This window comes from Pezoporus flaviventris, unplaced genomic scaffold (genome assembly GCF_033815535.1).
Source record: "Pezoporus flaviventris isolate CSIRO_AGI_PZ_B2104156 unplaced genomic scaffold, CSIRO_AGI_Pfla_v1 ptg000176l, whole genome shotgun sequence".
Taxonomy (NCBI): domain Eukaryota; kingdom Metazoa; phylum Chordata; class Aves; order Psittaciformes; family Psittacidae; genus Pezoporus; species Pezoporus flaviventris.
This window is the reverse complement of record NW_026892724.1, coordinates 760,833-787,548: the sequence shown is the minus strand read 5'-3', so window position 1 is coordinate 787,548 and position 26,716 is coordinate 760,833. Positions and strand designations below refer to the sequence as shown.

The 26,716-nt window shown below is 54.4% G+C and overlaps 1 protein-coding gene across 1 annotated transcript; it reads right to left on the bottom strand.

Annotated features, from left to right (window-relative positions):
- Window positions 1–124: 124 nt before the first annotated feature.
- Window positions 125–2,286, bottom strand: SYF2 (SYF2 pre-mRNA splicing factor). Its single transcript, XM_061480332.1, has 7 exons — window positions 2,130–2,286; window positions 1,934–2,047; window positions 1,601–1,726; window positions 1,228–1,345; window positions 1,025–1,115; window positions 595–693; window positions 125–513 (listed from the first exon to the last, which is right to left on the bottom strand). The coding sequence occupies exons 1-7, from the start codon at window positions 2,187–2,189 to the stop codon at window positions 348–350; spliced, it is 774 nt and encodes a 257-aa protein (XP_061336316.1). The 5' UTR covers window positions 2,190–2,286; the 3' UTR covers window positions 125–347.
- Window positions 2,287–26,716: the final 24,430 nt, after the last annotated feature.

The following is a 26,716-nucleotide window of genomic DNA, read 5'->3' as shown; positions in this document are numbered from 1 at the left end:
GCTCCACACTCATCACACAACAGTCCCAACCATGCTTTTACCAAAGTTCGTGTTCCCCAAACGTGCTTTTACCTCCCTGCTACCCATGTCCTCAGGAACTCTGGCTACTGCTCAGAATTTAATTCTTACCAGTTTATTGTGTTACGTGATTACACAAGCTTGTTCCTTCTGCAAATAAAAGCTATGTACAGCTGAAGGTCTGCAGATGACTTACCACATCAAATACATCATTGATCTTTCAAATTACTACAGTCTACAAGGTATTTTTTTTTTTATAAAATTTAAAATCACCCACAAAATCTCTTACTAAGCCAAACTTGAGCAGGGGCAGGTGCTTTGCTGAGGACTCAGACAGCTGTTCCTCTCTCGAGGTTCTGTTTGATCTCAGCTGTGTACTTCCCATAGAACCTCTCTGCCTTCTTGTTGAACTTGGCATTTCTCTCGTTAATGTAGTCTATGTCAGCATCATCATTGTAGGGCCGGCGTCTGCTGTACTTCTCACGCTTCTCAATCCTGAAAGGCAAACGGCACCCATGGTGAACCTGGGGGTGTGACTGCACAGGGTCTCTCAGTGCCACCTCTCTGTTTACTTACTGCTTTTCAAGATCTGCGACCATTCTATCGACCCCTTCCTTAGTCGGCACGTGAGTTCCATGGAGAAGACTGTCAGAGGTGGGATAAAGCGCTTCCCCACTGGACAACAGGAAGAGATGGACAACAGTTTATGCATGCTCCAGTTTACTGTAACAGCTCATGGTGCTGGTGTTGGTGCTAAATCCACCCTCTCCTCAGTGCAAGTGACACAACTTGTTGCTTCTGCAAACTTAGTAATGCTCCTACTCCTCACACAGGGACTGCCAGTTATGGGATCATGAGTTTTAAGATAACATTAAAAGGTCTAACATCACAGTGGATGAGATGTTCAGCACAGCATGTGCTGAAAGGATTACTTCTGAACGGCTTTGGTGTTAGCTAATAATTCTGAAACACCACAGACACCATCACATGACAGATCAAAACTCACTACTGCTCCTTCAGCTTCTCATACTCCTCCAGGTCAGGTTTGATCTGCCGGGTCAGCCTCTGGTACTGGCGCAGCTGAGCAGCCGCGTAATCTGGGGAAGGAAAAGCGTGGAGGTGAAGGTTTTTATTTGATGGGTCAGTTTGCAGCTAAAACACTTAACAAAGGTGCTGGGTGCAAACACAGTTACGTAGTTAAGCCATTACCTGAAAATCCCAGATCTGGATTTTTCCTCTTCTTTTTCCTTTCCCACCTCTCTGCATCCTCAGCGCTGATCTCCAGCAGTTTAACTCGCTCGTAGTCCTCTCCTCTTGCTGCGCATTCCTACCAGAGAACAAAGAACACTTCAGTTGTAACAACAGCCAACCATGAAGCTTAGTTACGCCTACCAAGATGAGTCCAGCCAGCACCCAGGGCAGGACAGTAATTTAGATACTCAAGAATCTTAACTAGGAGGTGGATTTTATTGCCTGCGTAAGCTCCCAAGGCTGTAGCACCACCACGAATGGGGCTCTGCCCCACTGTCAGTGCACAGCCCAGGGTTCAGCAGGGCTGCAGAAGCTGTATTCGTGTGCTTACCCTCTTCTTTTCCTCCACCTTCAGCTCCCACTCCAGCCGAGCTTTTTTGGCCTCCCAGTTTGGTGGCAATTTAAGTCTTTTATCTTCTTCCACCACTTCTTGGTGGTTCAGCTTGCGAGCCTCGTTCTAGGCACAAAGCGCTTCATTACACCCGGTAATAATGGACCGGAACCCCCGGGCTGCAGGAGCCCGGCCCGGCACAGCCCACCCCGACCGCCGCGTCTGGGGCCCGCCGCCGTGTGCTGGACGGGCACCGGTGCCACCGGAGCCGCCCCTCCCGCACTGCTCCCCTATGGCGAAGCCCGGCCCGGCCCCGCTGCGCTCACCGCGTACCCGCTTCAAGTGGAGCTCGCGGAACTTGCGCAGCCGCTCCTCCCGCTTCTGTGCCGCCGCTGCAGCCACCGCCGCCGCGCTAGGCCGCGCCTCGTCCTCCGAGCCCGAGGAGCCCTGGAACAACCCTCGCTCAGCCCGTGACGGGGAAGGAGCCGCGAGCCCCCCGCCCCCCACCCGCCGCCGCCGCCGCCCTCACCCCGCCGTCGGGATCGGGAGCGCCGAGGCTGCCCAGCTCCGACACCGCCGCCGCCGCCATCTCCTACGAGGAACGCTTCCGCTTCCGCCTTCGCGCACGGCCTGTCGGGAAGCCGCCGCCGCCGCCTCGGGCGCCCCCCAGCGGTTGGGAGGAACCACCGCCCCCCGCCACCGCCTGCACCGGGGGCAGGCCTGAAACCGGCTGCTTGCGTAAGGAGCCGCCCGGGAGCGAGCTCCCATTCCCCGGGGTTGCGGCCGCTGGTGCCGGGGCAGGCAGCCCCCAGCGGGCCTGGGGCGAGCCGAGGTTCCGGAAACGCTGGCAACGAGCATTTTCCTCCTCTTCTCCCGAGGAACCGGCGGGGGATGCAGCCTTGCAGGCAAAGCGAAGAAGCGGCAGTGGTCCAGAGGAGCCTCGGAGAGAGCCGGTGCTATCGATAGATAAATATGGACCCAAACACGGATTTACCCTCGGGGTTTATCAGCAGCAGCGCTTTGCGCATAGAGGTGCATCCGTGTGCGTGTGCGTGTAACGCCTGTGTGCCTGCAGAGGTGCAGAGCTCCTCTTTCCCGTTGCAGAAACCACCCAGGCCCTGCAGGGTCGGTAACTGCCGCCCCACGACACGTTCTGGAGCCGGCGTTGTCATCTGCAGCTCGTCACTTCCCAGCAGAGGGAAACGCAGGCCAAGTGATGAGGGGCTGCGGCAGCGGCGGGCCCCTGGCAAACCCCGACGGTCTCTGTTCTCTTTTAACTTCACTTTCTTCTGCTGCCAAACTCTGATGCATGCTGAGTGATTATAAATATCAAATGCGGCGGTACCCAGCAAGGAGTCGAGCCGCAGGGGGAAAAAGAACCCCAACCCAGTGAAGCCAGTGCAGTACAGCAGAGCAGGCTGGGCCCCGGTGACAGCGCCTTAAGGAAAAGGAGAGGATGGTCCTGACGTGGGTTGGGTTTGGGTGTCTCCTTCACCTGCCCCCTCCGCATCCCTGCTGCTTGGCTGGGAGCTGTCAGATTTCCATGCACACGAAGCAAACTGCACCTGCTCCGGGGACGGGGACCGGGACCGCCGGTGCTGGAAGGGGAGGTTTGTCTGTTGATGTTGGACAGTCACTGGGCAGTTCAGTGGCTGAGTTACGTGCTTGGGACCCCAGCACTCAGTCACCCCTTGTCCCCTTCAGGCATGGGTTAGGAGCAGGCAGAGGGTGAGCGGTTGTGGGGCAGAGGCTCTGGGGCTGTCACTCGCTTGTGCAGTCGCTGCCCTCCCGTTGAACCACAGGAGGCTGGACGTGCCCATGGGTTTGTGTCCAGCCCTGGGCTCACTGGAGCCTCTTTTCCCTTCCCGCTGCTGTAATGCAGCTGGAAAATAAACCCAAGAGATTTCCCTGGCATCTGTGGATTTGCTTCTGGGTCTGATGCCATCTCAGGAAGCCCCATTCCTGCTGCAGGTGCCCAGTGTCTCCCCGGCTCTGTGGCAGAGTTGCAAATCCCAACCTGGCCCCAAAAAGCAGGGAATTCTCCCCAGCCCGCCTTGCCCAAGGAGCAGGGCCTGGTCCTGCACGGCTGACAGTGAGTGCATGCAGATCTGCTCTTGCTGTCACTTACAGTTAATTTATTTTTAGATTAAAAAGTGTTTGTATTTCTCATGCACACAGAATTGGCTCCACTCTTTTGGGTTGTAGCTGCCTCCATTGTCTTCTCCAGTCATGCCTCCCCTGCAGTGCCGAAATGAAAAATTCCAGTTACATATTGTACAGGGGATGGGAGCTCGGAGGAACTGACTCATCCCAGTTATATTTGTCCTTTTCAAAGGGGAAGATCCTGGCCGGGGTGGGGGGGTTGAATGGGACATCATTGGTGATCTCCCGTCCACTGCAGCAAACGCGCTGCTGTGAGAGGGGCGCGTGGGGCTGCGGTGATGGCCACCGGTGTCCTCGCCATGGGAAGCTCCTGGGGCTCAGCAGGGGCACTGAGAGGTTCGTGTTGCTGTGGCTCCAGCTTGGCATCAGCCACACCGCGTCCCCAGGACATGAGCCAGAGCCTGCAGGCAGTGAGCCCAGCCCTGGGATATCTCCCACCCTCGAGGGAGAACAGCTCCAAGCTGGAGCTGAAGCTGTGCTGGTAGCACCAAGCACAGCAGCTGAAGCACAGTGACAGCCCGCGCTTTGCTCTGCACGGGGGCACCGGGCAGCAGCTCTTCCCTAAACATCTGCCCCATGGTGTAGCCTCCATCTGCCATCGGCCGGGGCTGATCCACTGCAGCATCTGGCTTGAACAGTGTGTCATGGTTTGGATGTGCAGTACCATGGTTTGGGTGTACAGTGATATGGTTTAGGTGTGCAGTGCCATGGTTTGGGTGTGCAGTGCCATGGCTTGGATGTGCAGTGGTATGGTTTGGGTGTGCAGTGCCATGGTTTGGGTGTGCAGTGCCATGATTTGGATATGCAGTGCCATGGTTTGGGTGTGCAGTGCCATGATTTGGATGTGCAGTGCCATGGTTTGGGTGTGCAGTGCCATGGTTTGGGTGTGCAGTGCCATGATTTGGATGTGCAGTGCCATGGGTTGGGTGTGCAGTGCCATGGGTTGGGTGTGCAGTGCCATGGGTTGGGTGTGCAGTGCCATGGGTTGGGTGTGCAGTGCCATGGGTTGGGTGTTCTTTCTTATGGTTTGTGTGTGCGGTGCCATGGTTTGGCTCTGTAGTGCCATGGTTTGGGTGTGCAGTGCCATGGTTTGGGTGTGCAGTGCCATGGTTTGGGTGTGCAGTGCCATGATTTGGGTGTGCAGTGCCATGGTTTGCGTGTGCAGTGCAATGGGTTGGGTGTGCAGTGTCGTGGGTTGGGTGTGCAGTGGCATGGGTTAGATGTGCAGTGGCATGGTTTGGGTGTGCATTCCTATGGTTTGTGTATGCAGTGCCATGCTTTGGTGTGCAGTGCTGTGGTTTGGATGTGCGGTGCCATGATTTGTGAGGTGCCATGGTTTGGGTGTGCAGTGCCATGATTTGGGTGTGCAGGGCCATGGTTTGGGTGTGCAGTGCCATGGGTTGGGTGTGCAGTGCCATGGGTTGGATGTGCATTCCTATGGTTTGTGTGTGCAGTGCCATAGTTTGGTTGTGCATTCCTATGGTTTACGTATGCATTGCCATGGTTTGGGTGTGCAGTGCCGTGGTTTGGGTGTGCATTCCTACGGTTTGCATGTGCAGTGCCATGGTTTGGGTGTGCATTCCTATGGTTTCTGTATGCAGTGCCATGCTTTGGTGTGCAGTGCTGTGGTTTGGATGTGCTGTGCCATGGTTTGTGTGTGCTGTTTCATGGTTTGGGTGTGCTGTGCCGTGGTTTGGGTGTACAGTACCATGGTTTGGATGTGCAGTGGCATCGTTTGGATGTCCAGTGCCATGGTTTGGGTGTGAAGTGCCATGGTTTGTTGTGCAGTGGTATGGTTTGCATGTGCAAGGCCATGGTTGGTATGTGCAGTGGCATCGTTTGGATGTCCAGTGCCATGGTTTGGGTGTGCTGTGCCATGGTTTGGGTGTGCAGTGCCATGATTTGGATGTGCAGTGCCATGGTTTGTGTGTGCAGTGCCATGATTTGGGTGTGCAGTGCCATGGTTTGAGTCTGCAGTGCCATGGTTTGGCTGTGCAGTGCCATGTTTGGTTGTGCAGTGCCATCGTTTGAATGTGAAATGCCATGGTTTGGCTGTGCAGTGCCATAGTTTGGATGTGCAGTGCTATGGTTTGAATGTGCAGTGCCATGGTTTGGGTGTGCAGTGCCATGGTTTTTATGTGCAGTGCTATGGTTTGGATGTGCAGTCCCACGGTTTGGATGTGCAGTGCTATGGTTTGGGTGTGCAGTGCCATGGTTTGGCTCTGTAGTGCCATGGTTTGGTTGTGCAATGCCATGAGTTGGGTGTGCAGTGACATGGTTTGTGTGTGCAGTGCCATCGTTTGGGTGTCCTGTGCCATGGTTTGGTTGTGCAGTGCCATGGCTTGGATGTGCAGTGCCAGAGTTTGGGTGTGCTGTGCCATGGTTTGGATGTGCAGTTCCATGGTTTGGATGTGCAGTGCCATGGTTTGGGTGTGCAGTGCCATAGTTTGGCTGTGAAGTGGCATGGTTTGGATGTGCAGTGCTATGGTTTGAGTGTGCAGTGCTATGATTTGGAGGTGCAGTGCCATGGTTTGGATGTGCAGTGCCATGGTTTGGATGTGTAGTGCCATGGTTTGGATGTGCAGTGCCATGCTTTGGATGTGCAGTGCCATGGTTTGGATGTGCAGTGCCACGATTCGGATGTGCAGTGCCACGATTCGGATGTGCAGTGCCATGCTTTGGATGTGCAGTGCCATGCTTTGGATGTGCAGTGCCATGCTTTGGATGTGCAGTGCTATGGTTTGGATGTGCAGTGCCATGTTTTGGATGTGCAGTGCCATGGTTTGGATGTGCAGTGCCACGATTCGGATGTGCAGTGCCACGATTCGGATGTGCAGTGCCATGCTTTGGATGTGCAGTGCCATGCTTTGGATGTGCAGTGCCATGGTTTGGATGTGCAGTGCCATGGTTCGGATGTGCAGTGCCATGGTTCGGATGTGCAGTGCTATGGTTCGGATGTGCGGTGCCATGGTTCGGATGTGCAGTGCCATGGTTTGGATGTGCAGTGCCATGCTTTGGGTGTGCAGTGCTATGGTTCGGATGTGCAGTGCCATGGTTCGGATGTGCAGTGCCATGGTTCGGATGTGCAGTGCCATGGTTTGGATGTGCAGTGCCATGCTTTGGATGTGCAGTGCTATGGTTTGGGTGTGCAGTGCCATGGTTTGAATGTGCAGTGCCATGCTTTGGATGTGCAGTGCTATGGTTTGGATGTGCAGTGCCATGTTTTGGCTGTGCAGTGCCATGGTTCGGATGTGCAGTGCCATGGTTTGGATGTGCAGTGCCATGGTTCGGTTGTGCAGTGCCATGGTTCGGATGTGCAGTGCCATGGTTCGGATGTGTAGTGCCATGTTTTGGATGTGCAGTGCCATGGTTTGGATGTGTAGTGCCATGTTTTGGATGTGCAGTGCCATGGTTTGGATGTGTAGTGCCATGGTTTGGATGTGTAGTGCCATGGTTCGGATGTGCAGTGCCATGGTTCGGATGTGCAGTGCCATGGTTTGGATGTGCAGTGCCATGGTTTGGATGTGTAGTGCCATGGTTCGGATGTGCAGTGCCATGCTTTGGATGTGCAGTGCCATGCTTTGGATGTGCAGTGCCGTGGTTTGGATGTGCAGTGCCGTGGTTTGGATGTGCAGTGCCATGGTTTGGATGTGTAGTGCCATGGTTCGGATGTGCAGTGCCATGCTTTGGATGTGCAGTGCCGTGCTTTGGATGTGCAGTGCCGTGCTTTGGATGTGCAGTGCCGTGGTTTGGATGTGCAGTGCCATGGTTCGGATGTGTAGTGCCATGGTTTGGATGTGCAGTGCCATGGTTTGGATGTGTAGTGCCATGGTTTGGATGTGTAGTGCCATGGTTTGAATGTGCAGTGCCATGTTTTGGATGTGCAGTGCCATGTTTTGGATGTGTAGTGCCATGGTTTGGATGTGCAGTGGCATGCTTTGGGTGTGCATTGCTATGGTTTGGATGTGCAGTGCCATGGTTTGGATGTGAAGTGCCATGGTTTGGATGTGCAGTGTCATGGTTTGGATGTGTAGTGCCATGGTTCGGATGTGCAGTGCCATGGTTTGGATGTGTAGTGCCATCGTTTGGATGTGCAGTGCCATGGTTTGGATGTGCAGTGCCGTGGTTTGGATGTGCAGTGCCATGGTTTGGGTGTGCCGTGCCATGGTTTGGATGTGCAGTGCCATGTTTTGGATGTGCAGTGCTATGGTTTGGATGTGCAGTGCCATGTTTTGGATGTGCAGTGCCATGCTTTGGGTGTGCCGTGCCCCATCCCCACTGGTGCGGGTCAGGGCTGCTCTCGCCGGTCCATGCGCTGGGTGCTGCAGGCGAGGCTGTGTTTCGCTGCAGCAGCCCGGGACATCTCTGCCGCGGGAGCCTCCCCATCGCAGCCATCACACGCGTCCTGCCACATGGGCTCGTTGCGTGTCAGAGGCAGCCGGGAGCGTGCCGGGGATGCGATAAGGCCCCGGCACGCGGTGGCGTGAGCTCTGCTCTCCTGCGCGGCCCCAGCAGCTGCGGGAGCTGCCTCACTTCCTGCCCGGCGCTGCCTGCGCGGCGCAGCTCGGTGCTGTTCAGCAGCTGCCGCGCTCCATCCTGTTTCGTGATGAAAGGTGCTTTAGGAGCGGAAGAAGGTTCTGACGATCGGGGGTAATAATGCACAGGCAGCGCTGCAGGCAAGGCGCTCAGCCCGGCCCCGCGGCGGGTGGCGGCGGTGCGATGGACATCCATCCTCAGCGGGGGGAGCCTTCCCTACCTCTGGATTTGGGGGACGCAGAGGGGAGAGCCTGGGTGGCGCGCACGGGCTGTGTTCACTGTGCTCCCACTGCACGGCCGTGCCGGTGGCGTGCCGATGTCTGGGAATTGCAGACCCAAAGTCAAATGTCCTTTGTCAGCAGGGTGAAAACGGGGGCAGGAAAAGAGGCAGTGCCTGGGATGCCGGCGTATCCAGGCTGGGACAGGTGGGGTGTTGGCATCGGCAATGCTGGGAAGCCCTTCACAAGCAGAAGCACTGGTTTGGGTAAAGAAGAAGAAAATAGACCTAAAACTTGGGTAGGACCAAATCAAACTTGCAATGACTGCATTAATCCAGAAGGGTGACACTGCTGTGTTGGAAGATAAGATCAATCAGAGTATATTTCCCCATTGGAGCAGATCTAATACATTGCTTTATTGCATGTAGTCATTTACCATGGAGGAATTTGGAAAGAGGGGAAACATGAAGATTGTTTGGGGTTTAGGCAGAAGAGAAACTGGTGTTCTTTGAGTCCGGTTCCTTTCAATCACAGACTGGTGCTTGTGTCCTGTTGGGTTGCAATTATAATCTTTCAGATCAGACACATAATCATTGTCCTGGAGAGCAAAAAGTACCTGGGTAATGTGCTTAAGAGAAATTAACCTGGTTACATCCCTACTCTATTGAAAATGAGAAAGTGCTGATGGTCAAAATCAATTCCTCCCCAGCCAAATTACTTCAGGGCTGGCTTAGGGTTTCAGCTAAATGCTCAACCCTCAAACAATGAGCCTGATTGTATTGAATTAGGCTCCTGATCATATAGTTCAAATGATGGCAATGGTTCGCCTTTAATGCCAGCAGCGAGCGGTGGGCACAATGGAAAACCCACCCCACCTTCCCTTGGGACCATGCAGAGAGTCCACCTGGAGCAGCCAGAGGAGGGCCTGTGGGAATCTTTGCCCAAGCCTTCCCTGTCCATGTTTCAGCCCATTGGTATGGGATCATGGCTTGAACTGGGATGAAGGGCCAGGGGACGTGGGGTGGATGGTTTGGGATTCACAGCCCCAGTGGCCGATAAATGACAGACTTCTTGAGGGGTTGATGTTGCTTTCAGAGCAGCTTTTGGGGCATCTCTCCACAGCTCACCAGCTCCTGCCCGGTTACAGCCTTGCCCTTAAAAGCCGGAACCTCGCAGAGTTTCCTGGATGAGAGCACCTCAGTCATTAGCTGTGAATTGCAAATGAAGCAGATTTACAGTGTATATCACAGAAATGCCAGTGTGAGGTGGGAGAGCGGCACGGGGTGCTCACCGCTGTGCTTCCCCCTCGCCAGGCCCATGTGCCACCCCAAGGACCTGGTGCCGCATCCCATGCACAGGCATTTTGGGAGGTGCCACACTGGTTCTCCATCAGCCCAATGGGATGGGGATGCCTTCGAGGCTCCCAAAACCCAGCAGCAGCAGGGATCGATTGCTGGGGGTGGATGCTTCCCTGGGGGAATGTGACAAGTGGCAATTCATTAACTGTCAATAATGGGGAAGGATGGGACCTGTGGTCCCGCTGTTGCAATTAGGAGGGAGAAGGAGGCTGGAGGGAGGGATGCTGCGAGATGGGCAGTGGGGGACAATCCTGCTCGTCGGTCCTAGCATGAGCAGTATTGAGTCCACAGCACCATGGGGGTCCTGAGGCTGCCCTGGACACCAGGGATTCGCTTCCCTCCTGCTGTGGGACACAGGGCTTGGGCCTGGCCATCCCACTGGTGACTTGTCCCTGTGGGCCGCAGGGCAGAGATGCCTGCATGGGAGCCGCCTCTCTGGGTGTGGAGGGAGGATAACGTAACCTTTCCCCTGATCAATGGAGATTTTGGTTTGTGAGTTATTAGCCCAGTGCCATAAACTATCTCAAAACCACAAAAGTAAAAGAATAAATCTCCCTGTTTACCTCCTGTGCGTTGTTTTTAAGCACCAAAGTCCCTCCAGGCATCTGTTCAATATCGTGTCGGCCAAACGCGAACACAAATCACAAAGACAAAGCCGGATTTTGGGGAATATTACTCAGTCTTTGATGCTTTCCAGCACTTGGCGCTGTGCAGGGAAGCTCCTGTGGTCTTGCCGGGCACCGCGAGCAAGTGCCGCAGTGAGTGAGGCTGAGTGAGCACTGATGAGGGGATGCTGTGTCCCGGTCTTCATGGACCCCATCACAGTGCCTCCCTCCCTCCATCCTCTGCCCCAGGGAGCCTGGTGGTGTTGGGGTATCTCCTGACCCCCCCCCCCCTCCTGCTCCTCCACCAGCCATAGGTTTTCTTCTCAATGGTTGTTCTTCCCAGTATTTTTGTCTCCTGGCCGCGGTCGCTGCATCCTCGCTCATCATTAACTGCTGGGTTGGGTTGCTGCATGGTTTTCCCCTAACCCAGCAGTCTCCCCCCTCATTACCCACCAGAATAAACCTTTCAAAGAAGAAAATGAGAATGGGAAAGGCTACTTCAGGCAGGGCCAGGGCTGGTGGGATCCCTCCACAGCACTGGGAGCCAGAGCCAGGGGAAATTTCCAGCTGCAAAGAGGAACCTGCCTGGCTGCAGCTGAGACCAGGGTGGGAGAAGGGATTGCAAAGACAAGGGAGGATGGAGGATGTGGGAGCTTGCCTTGGTGCGCTGCACAGGGTACTGGAAACAGCCTGGTTTGATGGCTTTAAGGGAGCTGAGCCCCAAGAAGGGAGCCGAGCCCCAGTGTCTCCTTCCCAGGGACACATGAGGTGCACGTTGCTGGTCCTCACGGTCAGTGATGGGTTCGGAACGTTGGGAAGCAGCCGGGTGCTGCTGCTCCTGTGGGACACCCCCTGCGGCTCACGGCCTCTCCCCTTGGAATCGCGCCGCTTCCCTTTCCACACCTGGACCCCAGGAACCCCCACGCTGTTCAAAGCCAGAGCCGGGAGGAAGCCGGCCCCTTCCCTGACCACGGGGGTCCCGCTCCCCCCGCAGCAGGCGCAGGGCTCGAGTTCTCAGCGATGGGAACACAAACAGAGCCGAGCAGGGGTGTTTTGGGGGTGCAGAGCGGAGCCCCCAACGCTCCCCAGCCCCATGTGCTGGCAGTGGGATGCTCCCAGCGGGCTCCTGTCTGACGCACCATAGCGAAGCTCTGCTGTGCACGAGGCCTGGGTTTTTCTGTGGTTGCTGAGTCGGATCCTGCTGGATGCAAGCAGGTGCAGCTCCTTGGGTTTCTTCTGAGGCCTGATTTTGGCCTCTAAAGTGTTAAGTGAGTGCTAAGCCCTATAAAATTACCCTTTCAGCTACTATTTCTGCACAAAAGGCGTTCGGTGACAAGATATGCCAAAGCATCTGATGAAGTAATATGTCTATTCTCACTTGTGACATTTATTATTAACAGGGAAAAGAAAAAAAAGAGAAAAAAACCCAGCCAGAAAGAACTCTTAATTGAAGGACTATTGTGCCGTGGTAACTGCTATTAAATTAATCTGCTGCATTCCTTTCCACCCACACACTTTAAAACTTCCTGGTTATAATTAGAACCATTTAAAACCAATTTGACACTCCTTGGATGATGCAGTTCAGCTGCTTAATATGGTGAAACATTGGTGAAAGGAGCTGAGTGGGGCTGCGAGCAAGCTGGGTTTGCTCAGCTCTTGTGGAGGATCAAACCCAGGAGCTGATGCTCGTGCATGGGGATGTTCAGGCCCATGGGGAAATGCAAGCTTGGGTTCATTGTAAGTGCCCCTTGAGCCATTCCCCACCTCTGTCCTCTGTAGTGAGATGATCCTGCAAGAGCTGCCCAGAGCATCCTTTGCCTGGGGACACCCATGGGTGCTGGGAGGGCTCAGTGGGTGATGCTGCTCTTTGCTGGGTAGCACAAATGCCTCCCCCTGTTTTGGGAGCACCTCGGGCAGTCACCTCCTCCTTTGTGCAAGGCAAAAATGCACCGGAGCAAAAAATGTGCCGATGCAAAAGCGTTTGGGTGTTCGAGTGTGCTAAAAAGGCATCTTAAAGCAGGACCAAAAGGTGATTGTCGTTAACGGGAGAGGCATGCTGATGCCGTGCACCTCTGTGCCTGCCTTCAAACCTCGGTCAGGGTAGGAAGGCCTCGGGGGGTGCTGGTCCAAGGCAGGCTTTGGGGAGTGTTCTGTGGCTGTACAGGAGCTGTTTGATGGGGGAGCAAGCAGAGGAACCACCCAGCCTGGCCGGGGCCTGGTGCGAGCCCCAGCGGGTGTCACTTCTGCAAACGTGTTCCTGCTCGGCTGCCTGTATCCGTCATTCTCGTAACCACCTGGGTGGCATTTCCATGCTATCTGCAGCTCTCGAGCACATCCCCGGCCACCTCAAGGCGAAGGCAGTTCCTCTCAGCAGCCCTGGAAGGTCCCGTTAGTCACGGTATCTTCACTGTCACCTTCTGTTTCCTTCTCCATTTGGCTTTCAGTTTTGTGACATGTGTTAACCAGGACTGTGCTGGATGCAGCCCCAGCCCCGCAGCTTCCTCACCCGCTGCTGGGACCGTTTCCTGCCTGCGCCCACCTTGCACCCTGCAGCCAGGGGGGCGATGGCTTTGACTCAGGTTTTGGGGCACAACGCGGGGTTTTGTGCTCTGGACCCTCTGTTCCCCGTGGTTTTCCCATCGAGGAAGGGCTGCGATGAAAACCTCGAGCGCTGCCCCCGCTCCCTTCCCCTGCAGCTCGGTTTCAGGTTCCTCTGGGGCCGTGGCCTTTCGGATGTGCCAGGCACAGGAGTTTGGGCACTGTGTGGCCATTCTGACCAGCGCTATTCACCCCCTTTTGGGGGTCAGACCCCCTCCTTCCATTCCAGTGCCTTCCCTTTTCCCTGCCCTCACTGCTCTCCCTCTTGCTGATGTTTCACATCTCCCTCAGCTCATCCTCATCTCCCTCCCTGGTCCAGGGCTCAGTGCATTGGCACAAGGTGGGGACGTGTTCCCATGCCCTGTTCAAGCCAGTGCTGGGGTGGCTGTGCCAGTGGGAATGGCAGGAGAGGGAAATGTGGGGTGTCAACCCTGGGGCAGGGACCCCGCAACGGGGAGCAGCAGCTGAGGGGCCATCCCTGTGGGGATGGAGCAAGAGGCTGGGGGGGGGGGGAGGCTGGGGACTTGTTTGGTAACAAACAAAATGCCAGGTTTTGAGATTTTGACTCTCTTTCCTCCTCCCATCCTCCCCCTGCTTCCGCTCTGGCGCGCGATCGGCCCCCGGCACGCAGCGGTTATTTGTGATTTGTCTGCTCTGTGTCGGTTGGGTTTGGTTTCGTTGGGTTTTTTGGTGGTTTTTTGTTGTTTCCCCCCCCCCCCTTTCTTGCTACTCCGTCATTTTTTCCCAACTTTGGAAGCGGCCGGAGGACAATCCAAAGAGAACGGGGCTGTTTCTGCTGTGGCTGCAGAAGCGCTGCGTGCCGGCGCGGGTGCGCGGCGGGGGGCGTAACGAGAACCAGCGCTGCGGCCCCGGCCAGGCCGAGTAAAATTAGCCCGGGAGGCGGGAGAGGGGGAAACGTCTCCATCCCGGGAAGCCTCCGGAGCCCAGATGGGTTTGAGCGGAGCGCGCGGGATGCAGCAGTCATCTGCGAGTCCCCCTCCGTGCGTTCAGCCTCCCCGTCCGCCTCCTCCCTCCGCACCCCTTCCCTGGCTGCTCCCCCAAAGCAGGCAGCTCCATCTCTGCCACCGGGGTTGCACAAAGCACCCGAGGCCGCCTCTCCCGGACCCTGTGGGGTGCAGGCACCCCGAGCGTTCCCTGCCTGTGTGGGGCAGTCATTCCGCTTGTCTGAGCAGGGGGCATCAGCTCGGCCGTGGCTCTGCCAAGCGTTGCTCCGGTGCCATCCCTCTGTGTCCCTGCAGGTGCCTCTCTGAGCTCGGGACACGGGTGAGCAGGGCTTTGTCTGCCCGTGGCTGTGGAATGAGCGGGCAGAGGTTGGATGTGGGTCTGCAGGAGAAGAAAGGAATTGAACAGATGATCCAGGCTGTGTGTTTGTAGGGCAGGAATCGCCCCGGCTCCCCAGCGTGAGGCTGTGTGGGTCCCTGGTGCCAGTGTGTGGCGCTTGCTTGGGGCTCTCGGAGTATTTCTGAGAAACACCCTGGGCTCCGCTGTTCTTCATAGATATAAATGTGCATTAAAGTAAACGTAGAGATTAGGATGTGGACAAACGTGATTAAGGAATCGATGCTGCCAGATCAGAGGTCTGGGCACAGAACTGTGCTGGAAGCGATTGAGCCGCCACAGAGGATAATTGAACAGCACCCTGCAGCCCTGGCGAAGCACCCAGCACCGAGGGAGGCTCCTGTGCTCCAGGAGCCAGCACATCCCCTGGGCCTCCATGACCCTTGGTCGCTTTGGGGCTAGATTTCCTTTCTCACACACCATGGAGAGCAGGAAGGGTGCAAAGCCAGCACTGTGCTGCAGTCTGGGCCCCTCTTAAAGCCCTCTGAGGTCCTGTGGACTCAGAAACGAAGCCCAGATCCACAGTTTGGAGCTGGCTCAGTGCAGAGGTGACAAGAGGCAGTGGCACCTGGGCTGCAGGGCTGCTCCGTAAGGATGGGGTGCAGGCAATTAGGGATTAATCAGCTTCAGTGGGTGGGAAGGAGAGAGCTTGTGGCTACTTGGGATCCTGGCTGTGCTGCACATCAGCCTGTGCAGGGGGGTTTGGGCTGTTCCTGTGCTGCAACCCCTGGGAGCTGCTTTGGGAAACATGAGTCTTGGAAAGCTGTTGCTGCTCCTCGAAGCTGTTGTGATGCTGAAATATCTGACAATGCACTCGTGGTGCCTGTGTGCCAGAGCACGGGGAAACAAGGGCTGGCAGGTGCAGGAGGGTGAAGTCTGGGCTGCCCTGGCCCTGGGCTGGTGCTGGGGAGTGGAGGAAGAGTCAGGTCGTGCCTGGTGGTCTCTGGCTCAGTAGCTTTAGGTGTTCCTCGCACAGTGCTGGTGATGGAGCAGGAGCTCTCCTGGCATTTGGCTCCCTGGGATACCTGCAAAGGTTTTCAGGTAGCCAAAAGAACCCAGTTCAGTGTTCTGTTGTGTGATGGGAGGTGTCTGAGCTGCTTTATGAGGCTGCTGAGGAGTGTTCTTAGCAAAGAACAAAGCTTTTCCCGTCAAAAAGTGGGAGCACTTTGCTTGGCAGCACTCACACAACGGGCTCACGGTGCTCAGGAAATGGAGAGCAACCGGCAGAGCACCCGGGTGTCACTCAGTGCGTGGGGTCAGCGCAGCAGCTCCCACTGGAGCATCGCCTGCGCTCTGCCAGCCCTCCGGATGGGGAGGGGGAATGTCAAGGATCCCACGTGTTTGTCTCACAGGAGCAGCTCCATGGGTAAACTTTCCCCCTCGCCTCCGAAGCTTGTCCGGTCCCAAAGGTTGTCACCCAGCGCTGTGACACTGGAGCACTTAGTGGCCTGCGTCAGTCCCCGGAGGCCTTCTTGGTCTTTACTTTTCTGGAGCTGGATTCTCTCTATTTGGTTATTGATTTGAATGTCCAAGTGAGGGGGATGATGTTGGTTTTATGGTGCTGAGCTGCGGGTGCTGGCGGGGGGGCACTGCAGAAGTGACCTGAGCTGTTGCTGTGTTATGGTGAATGTGAAGATGCTGTGGTGGAGGGATGCTGTGTGAAGGAGATTCTGGTGGTTCAGCCCTGCAGCACGATGGGGTAGTGAGATGTGCTTTGCCCCACAGGGAGCCCAGTTGGTACTGGATGTCCATAAATCCCTTTCATCCCATGTGAGGACCACAGGAGCAAAACCAATGCAACAAAACCCTGCTCACCTTGGGTGGCTTTGGCATTAAATATATATATATGTGTATGTATATATGGGCAGAAAATTAACTTAATCAAGTCAAAACAGAATTGATTAATATTTTAGTAAAACCATCTAACTCAAGTTTAACAGACTGGTTAAATCTCAGCTGGATAAAAACCACTGTGGTTCTCCACTGTCTTTTTTTCCCTTAAACACAGGCTGGTTTCCATGGCCCCGTCTGCTCACGGGGCTACCGGAGCGGCCGGCCTCCAGTGGGGTTGCTGGAGAGCATTAGGCACACGCAGCTCACCGAGCTGTTTGCCCTTTAGCTGAGCAAATAATTAGTAGTGGTTTGCAAAGGCCCTTTCTCCCCCTCCCTGCTCCCTTTTATAGGTACAATAATCAGATAAAATATTTCTGGAAGACTATTTACAAAGTTCCCCATAGCCATCAATCTTGCTGTTAAGAAGGAGCGGAGGAAGATATCTAACCTCAAGAAGCTGCTAATGCAACCGAGCTATTTAATGGTGGGGTGGATGGTTGGGTTTTTTTCCTGCTGCCATTACTATGGAATACATAATAACATCAATAATTAAATATAAATTGGATTTAATATTTTATGCTGGCGACATGTAATTTACACTCTACCCGAGAAATCAAAAGGTCATGTCTGAAGTAAAGGCAAGAAGTAGGGGGAGATGGGCTTGTCCGTCAGATGCGTCCTGCCGTCCTTCTGACAGGCTCTAACCCTGCTGAAAGGGAGCCTCAAAAATTCCTCCAGGGAGGGAAATAAGAGCCTTGTTTGGGGTAGAAAGGGAGAGCTCACGGTCGGATTCGCACGGTGCAGGAGTTTTTCCTGCTGCATTCCCTGGATCTGATGGTTCTTGATGCAGTAACGCTCTTATCTTGATGTTAAGCATCTGCTGGTGGCGATGGCCACAGGGCTGGGCTGCGAGGGCAGTGTGTGTTGGTGCAGCCCCATGGCTGCTGCAGCCTTGCAGGGATGCTGCCGCTGCATTGATTGTCCTGGGGATCCAGCAGGTTTCGGTGCCTCTCCAGCACAGGAGCCTCCATCCATTAACACAGTGGTAATTCAGGAACTGCCTCTGTTATTTCTGGAATGTCTGAAATATTTCCATTTTTTTATCTCCCTCCCCGGTTGTCAAACACCTTCTCTGATTTCCACAGGCACGCACAGGGGTTTGCCCCTCTACTGGGTCTCAGCAGCCCCAAGCTCCCTTTGCCATTTGCTTTACATCTTTAATTAATTAAAACTAGGGAAAATCAAACATCTCTTAGGCAGATGTGAGCTCTTTCAGCTTTCCAGCCCCTGCTTTGCATCTCTTTCTTCGTTTCCTTGGGTTAGGAGCACGCCAGCAGCATTATGCCCTGTTTGCAGATTGAAGACCCCCTTGCTAAAGCATAGCAGCTGGATGCACGAGCAAAGCCTGAACCCTCCTTGTGCTCACTGTACTGGGGTCGCTGCGGCATGGGGAGAGAAGATCCCCTTTGTGGCTGGGATAAATTATTGCTCAAGACTGTGGGCAAAGAGGTCTGGGGCTCGCCTGGGCTGCCCAAAGCAGGTTTCTTCGCAAGTGAGGCTTCTGCTTTTTTAAAGGTTGTGCAACACATCTGGGCAAAGCCATTCTTCATTCTTCTTCTCCTTCTCCCTGGAGCGGGTTAAGCGCTCGGGTGAGACAGGGAAGTCAGGGGAAACCAGCCCAGATGGTGGTTGCTTTTGGGGTCTCACCTGACACGAACATGGGGGGGGGGCAGAGCCCATCCAGGAGGGTTTGCTGCCTGCAGCCGCGGTGGAACAATCCTCACTGAGCCTTGTGTTAGTTGAACGTCTAATTTGGTTCTTTCAGCCTCCATGGCCAGGTTAAATAAAAGCCCACGACAGCTGACTTTCCACACCCTCCAGGGGCTACAAACCCACATTACAGGCACTCAGAAGTGGGCAGAAAAGGCCCTGTGGAATTTAGCAAGCTGCAGATGCGGCCAAAACATCTCCATTTGGCTTTTTGCTAAGCCAGACCCCTACCAGCCCCAAGAACCTCAGCCATGATAGAGGCACTTGGGGAACCCTCCGTCTGGATCCTGCCTCTGGACCCGGATCCCTGCTGGTTTCAGCCTGATTTGGCTTTTTGCATCACCTGGAGGGTGGCAGTCGCTGTCACTTGGGTGCAGAGCTATTCTGGGTACTTCACTGGGCGATGCGGTCAGAGCTGAACTGCCCCCCAAGGCGCTCGAGGCTGAGGTTTATAAGATCATTACGCTTTCAGTGCCTTTTTACGAGGCTTTGGAATCTACTTGGGAAAAGAGCTACTTGGTTTCTGCTGGGGCTAAATGGTTTTGATGAACAATACGGTGGGGTTTGAGGCCTCCGTCCTTGGCCTGACCCTGCGGTAAGATCAGTACCTGCCTCTGGAGGAGGAAGGGTCTAATGAATGGCAAAAGGATGCGGCGCTACCGCCCTTCTCGGGGCTGTGTTTTAGTGGGCTCCTTCCAGTTATGGTTTTTTCCAAGTCAGCTATGGAAAATCTACATAAATCCTCTATTCTTGCAGCTTGTGGTGCCCCTGAAAGTGAAACCACCTGTTTTCAAAGGGTAATCCTGACTCTTAATTGCTCTTAATAGCATATTTTGATTTTATGGACAGGATAATGCGGTCTGGGGGCTTGCTTGCTTGGCAGAGGAAACACTGGGCTTTTCTGATGCTTTGAAGTGTTGCCTTCAGGAAGGGGTTTGGTGGAGTTTGTGTCTCTGTCCCCTGGACAGTCTGCAGCAGCTTTTCAGGGACACAACCACAATAAATTCGGTGGGAATGGGTCAGAAGTTGTCTCAGACTACACATTTTTCCACTTCTAATACACCAAAATCCAGAGGTGTTCTGTGCTGTTCCTGTTTGGAAGGGCCAAACAACTTTAATCCTTAAAAGATTAATACAGCAAAGTTGCAATACCATTGATACACTATTATTTTCCATCTTTATTCATCCCCAGATGCAGCAAGAATGGCTCCCTTCAGGCCATTCATAACTGGCAAATGCTTTTAAGACCTTTAACAGTCGCACGCTCCATCTTGCAAGGTGCCTGCTTTATTGTCTGAAAGAGTCGCTCTGAGAAATTACTTCACTAATGTTTTGCAAGGGACCAGCCTGAGTGATTGATGGACAGGATTCAAGTCACTGATGGCCGGTCACTTAATCTGCAATCAGGACTGTCCCGATCAATTTGAGAGGCAGCGGGGAGCGCAGGGAGGAGGAGATGCAGAGATTCACCTTTGCCATGGTGGATATTGAGGGATTATTGCCCAGAGCAGCCGAAGCCAGGACCAGGTTGTCTGTGGGACTTGGTGAGGTTAATCCCAGCTGAGGATCAGGAGTTTTGTCTTTTATACTTAGGTTTAAGGATGCCAGTATCAAGGATGATCTACTGAGTCTTCAGCTGTGCCAGCAGCACCATGCTGCTTACCTGTATTTCATGCTCTTCCTGATGCCGTAAACTCTCCCCGCCCTAAGTAAAGGCTTTTCCATCACCTCTGCAAACTCCCCTTTGCTTTGCAGTGAGTCTTTGTGGTGGGAATTATTGCGTTTTCCCTGCCCTGTTGCTGTGAGAAATGCTGGGGCTGGGGTGCACGTGCAGACACAGTGCCCGTGCTGCTGGATGCTCACTCTGAATTTCCAGGACCCCTTCAGAGGGGCTGGTGGACAAACCCTTTCCTGTGGCTCCATTGTCTCACCCTTTCCAGCTGAGCCCCAAAACCAGTTCGATTTGCCCACAACCCCTCAGTTTAAAAGCCAGCCTCGGTGAGGGGAGCCGGATGCAAATCCGTCCCAGAAGCTGCTGCAGGAGGGACTCGGCGCCGTACCCCTGCCCCAGTGCAGGCACAAACCCCACCCGAGACGTTCTGCTGGTGCTGAGCCCCTCTTCCCCCCCCAAAGAGGGACAGTCCCTGGCTGGGGTTACTCCTTGACAAGAAAAGTTGAGCAGCTCTTTGTTTCACCGCCACAATCTTTTGCAACAGAAAGCAATTACAGCTAACGGCTCTAAGGCTTTACCTCCCCAACTTGATCTGCCCTGTCACGTCCCATTAACTTTGAATCCAGCACTAATCCCTGCCCTGAAATATATAATGAAAGACATTCAAAATATATCAAAATGGCATTGGTATTGATTTATTAATGCTAGGGAATGCTGCCCTAATTGAGTTTAGGTCCAGGAAGTAAGTTAATGCAGCTGACAGTGATACAGGAATCCAATCTCCCCAGCGCACAGAGTTAGGGCTCTTTTTTTCTCTCTTTGTTGTCAGTTGGATAAATAACAAATCAATTTAAATTTCAACGAGGTTGCTAAAAACAAGGCAGCGCCCGCCCGGGCCGGCCCCCGCTGGGCTTTCAGCTGCTGGCGAAGGTCGGGGCGGTTCAGCACCGGGTTGAGGACATCCCCACGTCCTGCTGAAGGCGCTGACCCATCCCTGGAGGCTGGGGACTGAGTTTCTCGTGGGGGTCCGGACTGGTGGCTTGGTTGGCAAAGGCTGCTGTAGGGAACAGTTGGTTTCTGATTGCTCCTAATCCAGAGGACTTGGAGCTCCTCCTCCTCCAAACCCTACCTGGACGTGGACCTGCAGATGCTGCCCATAGGGGCAGCAGTTACGGGGCTCTGCTGGGGCAACGTGGGTCCTTTCCCTGGGCTCTGAGGTTCTCTCTCTGCCTGCCCTGCTCAGAAACTCTGCTCTTCCCTTTTCCTCTGCGAAGCTGCAGGACCTGCCATTCAGTGCTGCCTCTGGAGATGCTGCGAGCATCCCTGTGGTCGTGCCTTCCCTTTGAGCTGTTGAACTCTTGGTTCAAGTTTAGGTCACAAATAATTGGGTTTAGGACTAAGCAACCGATGCTGCTGCCCTGGAGCTGCAGAGCCCACTCCTTCAGAGTCCTCTTTTTAACTTCTCTGGGCTGCTTTTTTTTAAAGCCCTGAGAAATACTCAGGGTTTGTGTTTGAAACCCAGCCCTGCTGGGGTTGGTATGGTCAAGAAGGCAGAGGAGCCCGAGTTAATTAAATCAACAGCTAACAGTGGAGGTTACCCACAGAAGTGAACCTTGGTGCCCCTAAAACCACTGACCAGAGAATGGCTGGAAAAAAACAAAACCACAGTTGGAGTGAAATGGAAAAAGAAATCTTCAGCTCTATATCACTTCAGCTAGCCACAGGTATCAGAACATTAATTGCTCTTTGACTTGATTTTGTTGTGGGATTAAGGGCACATTGTGGCTTATGAAGATTATTCTAGGAGCCACAAGGATGGATGCAAAATCCATCTGTTAAGCATTTCTTTGCATGCTGAAATCCAGGATGCTGCTGCAGCCACTCTCCAGCACAGCCATAGGCACCAAGCAGCCACTTCAGCTTTCCCGACCTGCATGTTCCCTGCTGGCAGCTCAGAGCTCCCTGTCCCTGTGGGGCAGGATGAGCACCACGTGTGAAGGTTTCGGGTGCAGGATTGGTCTGCTTGCTTTGCCTGCAGTGAAGGTTCTGCTCAGAGGAGGGTCCTGCCTCCTTCCTTTATTCCCAAGTGTACAAATCACTGATGGATGGGCCGGCATGGCAGTTTGCAGGGAGGTATCCGTGCTCAGGAGGCTGTAAAACACACGGGGCAGTTTGAAGCAGGGATGAGCTGTACCTCAGGTTTTCCTCTGATCTGCAGCGGGCTGTCCCCACCTCCGGTGCTGACCAGTGCTGCAAGACCCATCCCTTCTCTCAGGCATCCCTGTGATGCTCTGCTCTGTGCTGGCTGCCCTGCATTGAAGCGCTGATGGATGCGAATAACAACCACAGCCTGGGTGTCATAGTTGGCCCTGGGCAGGTCTCCTGAAGCCAGAGGCAGCAGGGAGCTGCTGCGCTGGGAGCCATGGGGGGAGACTGGCACCCAGGGCTGTGTCTCTCCCTGGCCAGGGCTCAGTACCGGCGCTGTCTCTCGGTGCCTTTTCGAACTCATAAATCCAAGAGATCAGAGCAGGGGGATCCAGTCAAGCCCGTAAGTCACAGGCCGTCAAATAAAACCGCGGACGTTAAAGCTTTACTGCAGTGAATAGTTTTAATTTCCTGGGTATAACAGCTGGGTTGACGCTAATGACAGATGAAAGCGGAGATTTCCCGGTCAGTCCAGCCCCAGCCTGGCCCGACACAGCCAGGAGCACAGGCTGTTAACAATGCGGCTCTTTGTCCCCTGAAACTTGGATCCATTAGACCCAGAGATGTTAATTACAACAGAAATTACCTATGAAAGGCCTTGCTCAGGAGCCCGAATGTTTGCAGCCAGTAATAACTGTATTTTTTCCATAATGCTGGTGCCATTTGGGGGTGGTTTGTTTTCAGTTTTGGTTCAGGGCTTCTTGGTTGCTTGCTTTTGTTTTAAATCTGCTTCACTAATGTGATAATTAATGTCTTCTGCCTGGCCCTGACTGTGGCCACCATGGGGGTTTGCTGCAGTGGCCTTCGTGCCCTTCAGCAGCCTTGGAGGAAGGATGTAAATGGGTATTTGGAAGCTAAAGGAAAGCCTTTGGGTGTTTTGGGTTTTGCAACTGCTGGGAGCTGCCAGGGAAGCAGTGGGGGTGATAGTGCCAACAGCTGCACCGTGGGCAGCCCATGGGGATGTTCCACAGCAGCATGGCCTGTGCCATGATGCATGGGGTGGCAGTGCCTAGGGAGAGCTCATGTCCCCAAGAAGCCTTTAGAGTCAAGTGTCTGCTCTGAGACCTGTCCCTGGTCCATACTGGGTCCTTTGTGTTGTGAAGGACTTGCCCTTTGCAGGTGCTCCACAGCCATTTAACAGCCAGGATGAGTAGGAGGTGCACATCCCAGCTCTTACCCGGCCACTTCTTTTCCCAGTTGGATTTTATTGCTGCTTTTCCTCTCAAAAGCCCATGAGCTCAGGACAGGGTGTGGGCCATCCCCTAGCACTGTGCTCTTGGCTTAGACACCAGTGTGTGACCAGGCAATGGCCATCATGGGGACACTCTTCTGAAGAGATGGAAAATCTCCACCTGATGTCAGGGCTCGTGTCAAGCCCTCCTTTCCAGCCCATTCCCTGCTTTCATTTCTCCTCCTGAGTGGAGGCTCCCAGACACAGGGATGCTCAGAGGTGACCTGGTCTCTCGGAATAGGTTGCCCAGGGAGGCTGTGAATGCTCCATCCCTGGCAGTGTTCAAGACCAGGCTGGACGAGGCCTTGGGTGATATGGTTTAGTGTGAGGTGTCCCTGCCATGGCAGGGGGGTTGGAACTGGATGATCTTAAGGTCCTTTCCAACCCAAACTATTCTATGATTCTAAGTTGGACCAGATGGTGGGCCGAGGAGCTCACCAAGCTTGTTCTTCCTGTGAGCAGAGAAGATGCTGCTTATGGAAGTGGGAGAAGAGCCGAGACTCTAAAGAAGAAGTAGGACATCAGCAAACCACCTCATCTGGCTTTGTCTCAAAGCACAACCCCAGGAGGTGTCTGTGTGGTGGGCAGTGGTGACCTGCACCCTGCACGCTCAGCAGAGCTGAGGGAAGTTGCACTGGTGGTCAAGGGCAAGTTATGGGCTCATGGTGGCCCGGCTGTGCCCTTGTCTTGCTCAGCAGCATGGGTGATGCTTGGGGACAATACCCCGTGCAAAAGGATCTGCTGGGAGGCAGGAAGCTGTCGGGTCATGGCACCTGCGGAGCTGGGGACCGGCGTCATCTCGGGCCAGGAACAAAGGGAGAAGCAGGGAAAGGGGTGACCACAGCTGGGAACAGGGAAACAGAAGTGAGGGGCTGTTGTACAGCTGTGAGGGCTGCGGGGACCCAGTCCCTGTGCCGGTGCTTTCCCTGCTCTAGCAAATGGGGTGCAGGGCTTGGGACTGGCTCACGGCCCTGGGAGCACGGGGTGGCGAGAGCTGTTTGGTGCCCAATGGGCACGGATTCGCTCTTCTGTCTTGTCACTTGTTTTTAGGCATTAACATCTACTATTGCAGAGCCCCCAGGGAGCTCGGAGTGGAAAATATTGTGTTCCTTACCCCAGCCCACCCCTTGCTTAATGAGCGCATTAACAACAAGCCCCTGTTTATTTATATCAATTTCAAAATCTCCAAAGACGCTCCTATATATAAGCAGGGCATCAGATCCCATCCCTGTAATGGGTCATTAATGTATTTTAAGCGAGAGAGACAAGTTCGCATTGGCAGAGAGGAGGATCAAAAATGCTTTTATAGCAAAATGACCAAGAGTGCCTTTTTGATTGCCTCTAAATTCCCAGTGAATAAATGAATAATAGAAAAATAAATGAATAATAGATATATCAGTGAATTAGATATTGCAATGCAAGGATAACAAGTCACCCTGTACCCCTGCCAGGATATGTTTAACAGGGCAAACAGGGAAAGTCAATACAGAAGGTGCGTGGGGATGTGATAAAACTCTCCCGGTTGCACCGCTGTAGGTGACAAACTGTGGGTGCTGCTTCAGGTGAGTGGTTTCTTGGGATGCTGAGTCCAAACTGTGCCCTACGAGGATGCAGCCTCCACTCAGGTGCATTCCTGCGTCAGGACCAGCCAATGGTCCATGAATGCTACCATTACTCTGCCACTGGAAGCAGCGCTGCCTCCCGGTGCCATTGGGTGCAGTGGCCAACCCTTTGGTGAGCCCCAGCCTCGGGGCTCTGGCCACGTCCAGGGGTGCCCCGTCCATCATGTCCCATGGCTGAGCTGCTCCGGAGCGATGTGCACTAGAGGGAGACAAAGCCCCACGCTCCACCTGGGGTGCAGGGTGCCCGGTGGGAATGGGTGCCCCATGGCATGGGAACCCCAGTTACCAGCGCTGCTGCGGCTCTTCCCAGTGCAAGGTCCAGCCGGACGCACCACGGATGCTGCCGCGTGGGCCGGGAGCTCCTCAAGGGCTCAGATCGGGATGTGCAGGTGAGCTGAACTCGGGCTCCTTCACACCCTTGGGTCCAGCAATGGTGAGGCACCGGCTGCCGAGGTCCCTTGCAATAGCACATGGCTTTCCCGTGCAGTGCGGGTGTTGTGGCTGTGGTGCTGGTGCCGTGGTGCCGGTGTCATGGTACCAGCGCCCAGGCTGCGGGGCTGTGCTTGTGCTGCCCCTCGTGGCCTCGGATTCCGCTGTGCCACAGCAGGGATCGATGTCCCCGCCCGCGGCAGCGCCCGCGGGCCCCGCTCAATAGGCAGATGGGGCTGTTTGTGGCTTCGCCGTCGGAGCCGCTGGCCACGGCCGGCAGCGGCTCGAGGCTCTGAAGCCACATGGGAAGCGTGGTTGGGGTCTCCCGCAGCCGCCGGCACCGGCACCGTCCTCTCCACGCAGGGCAGGTCCCTGCCCGTTCATCCTGCCTGTCCTGCCCGCACACCAGAGAGGTTTCCCTGGGGTCTAAAGGGCTGAAAACCTGTGGGATTGGGTTTCTCCTCAGCCCACAAGAGGCAGTCCCTCCCTTGAAGAAGGTCGCCTCTGAGTGATGGTTTAGGACTGCTCTGCCAAGAGCACGTTTTGCTCCAAATAGATGTAACGGGTATGAATGAGAACAAAAATACTTGATTTGCTGCTGTAATCCATCTCCACCCCTCACCTCCCTCTGCTTCAGTGGATGCTTCGATGTTTCTATCCCTAAATCTGAACAAATGTCAATTGTACAGTTAAAACTAGGGGATGAACTGAAATTTCAAGTACTGCACTTGCAATAAGCGAGGCTGCCCACCTGCCCAGTGCTGGGTTTGGTGCGTGCAGCTTGCGTGATGAAATGCAGTATTAGTTAGTTAGTTATTCTTTATGCCTTCCCCCAAATGTCCTCCCTAATCTAGAAGTTGCTCAAGCAGGTGCCATTTCCCACCACAGCGCTCCTGGTCCCCCAAACACCTGGGTAAGCTCAGAACTTCAGAGAGCAGCATTGGACGTGGCTTTGTTTGACTCCAAGGGGGGCAATGCCGATTCCTCCCAGTGGAGAGCCTTGCCTGAGGGCTGGATCTTTAACGAGATCCTGAACATCCTCCTGCTGACGGGTTCACCCCGGGGTGTTTGTCACCAGCAAACACGATGTTACTGCATCTCTGAGGTGTGAACTGTGTCCATGGGGATGGTCACTGTGAGAAGCCCCAGCCAGGGCTGTGCTGTGCATGTGTTTTGGGGTGGAAAGGAGCAGAGCTGGTTCCTTTGATCTGTGGGGGGGGGTTCCATCAGGAAAAGGCTCCCAGAGGGTCAAGGGATGTCTCATGGGCAGGGCTGGAGCTGCATCCCATGAAACTGGGATCACGCCTCTGCCCTGAGCTCTCCATGTGAATCTCTTTGGAGTTGGAGGCTGTTTTCCCACTGGCAGTGCCAGGTTCAGTCTGAACCTGTCCCATGCCTGAGTGCTCTGTTTCAGTGGGGTTGGTTTGCTTGTTTTCTTTCTTTTTGCTCCATTTCTGCTCTGTAGAAGCCCCTCTTTCTGTTCCTGAGGCTGCAGCGATGCCACCCTGCGTGTTCTG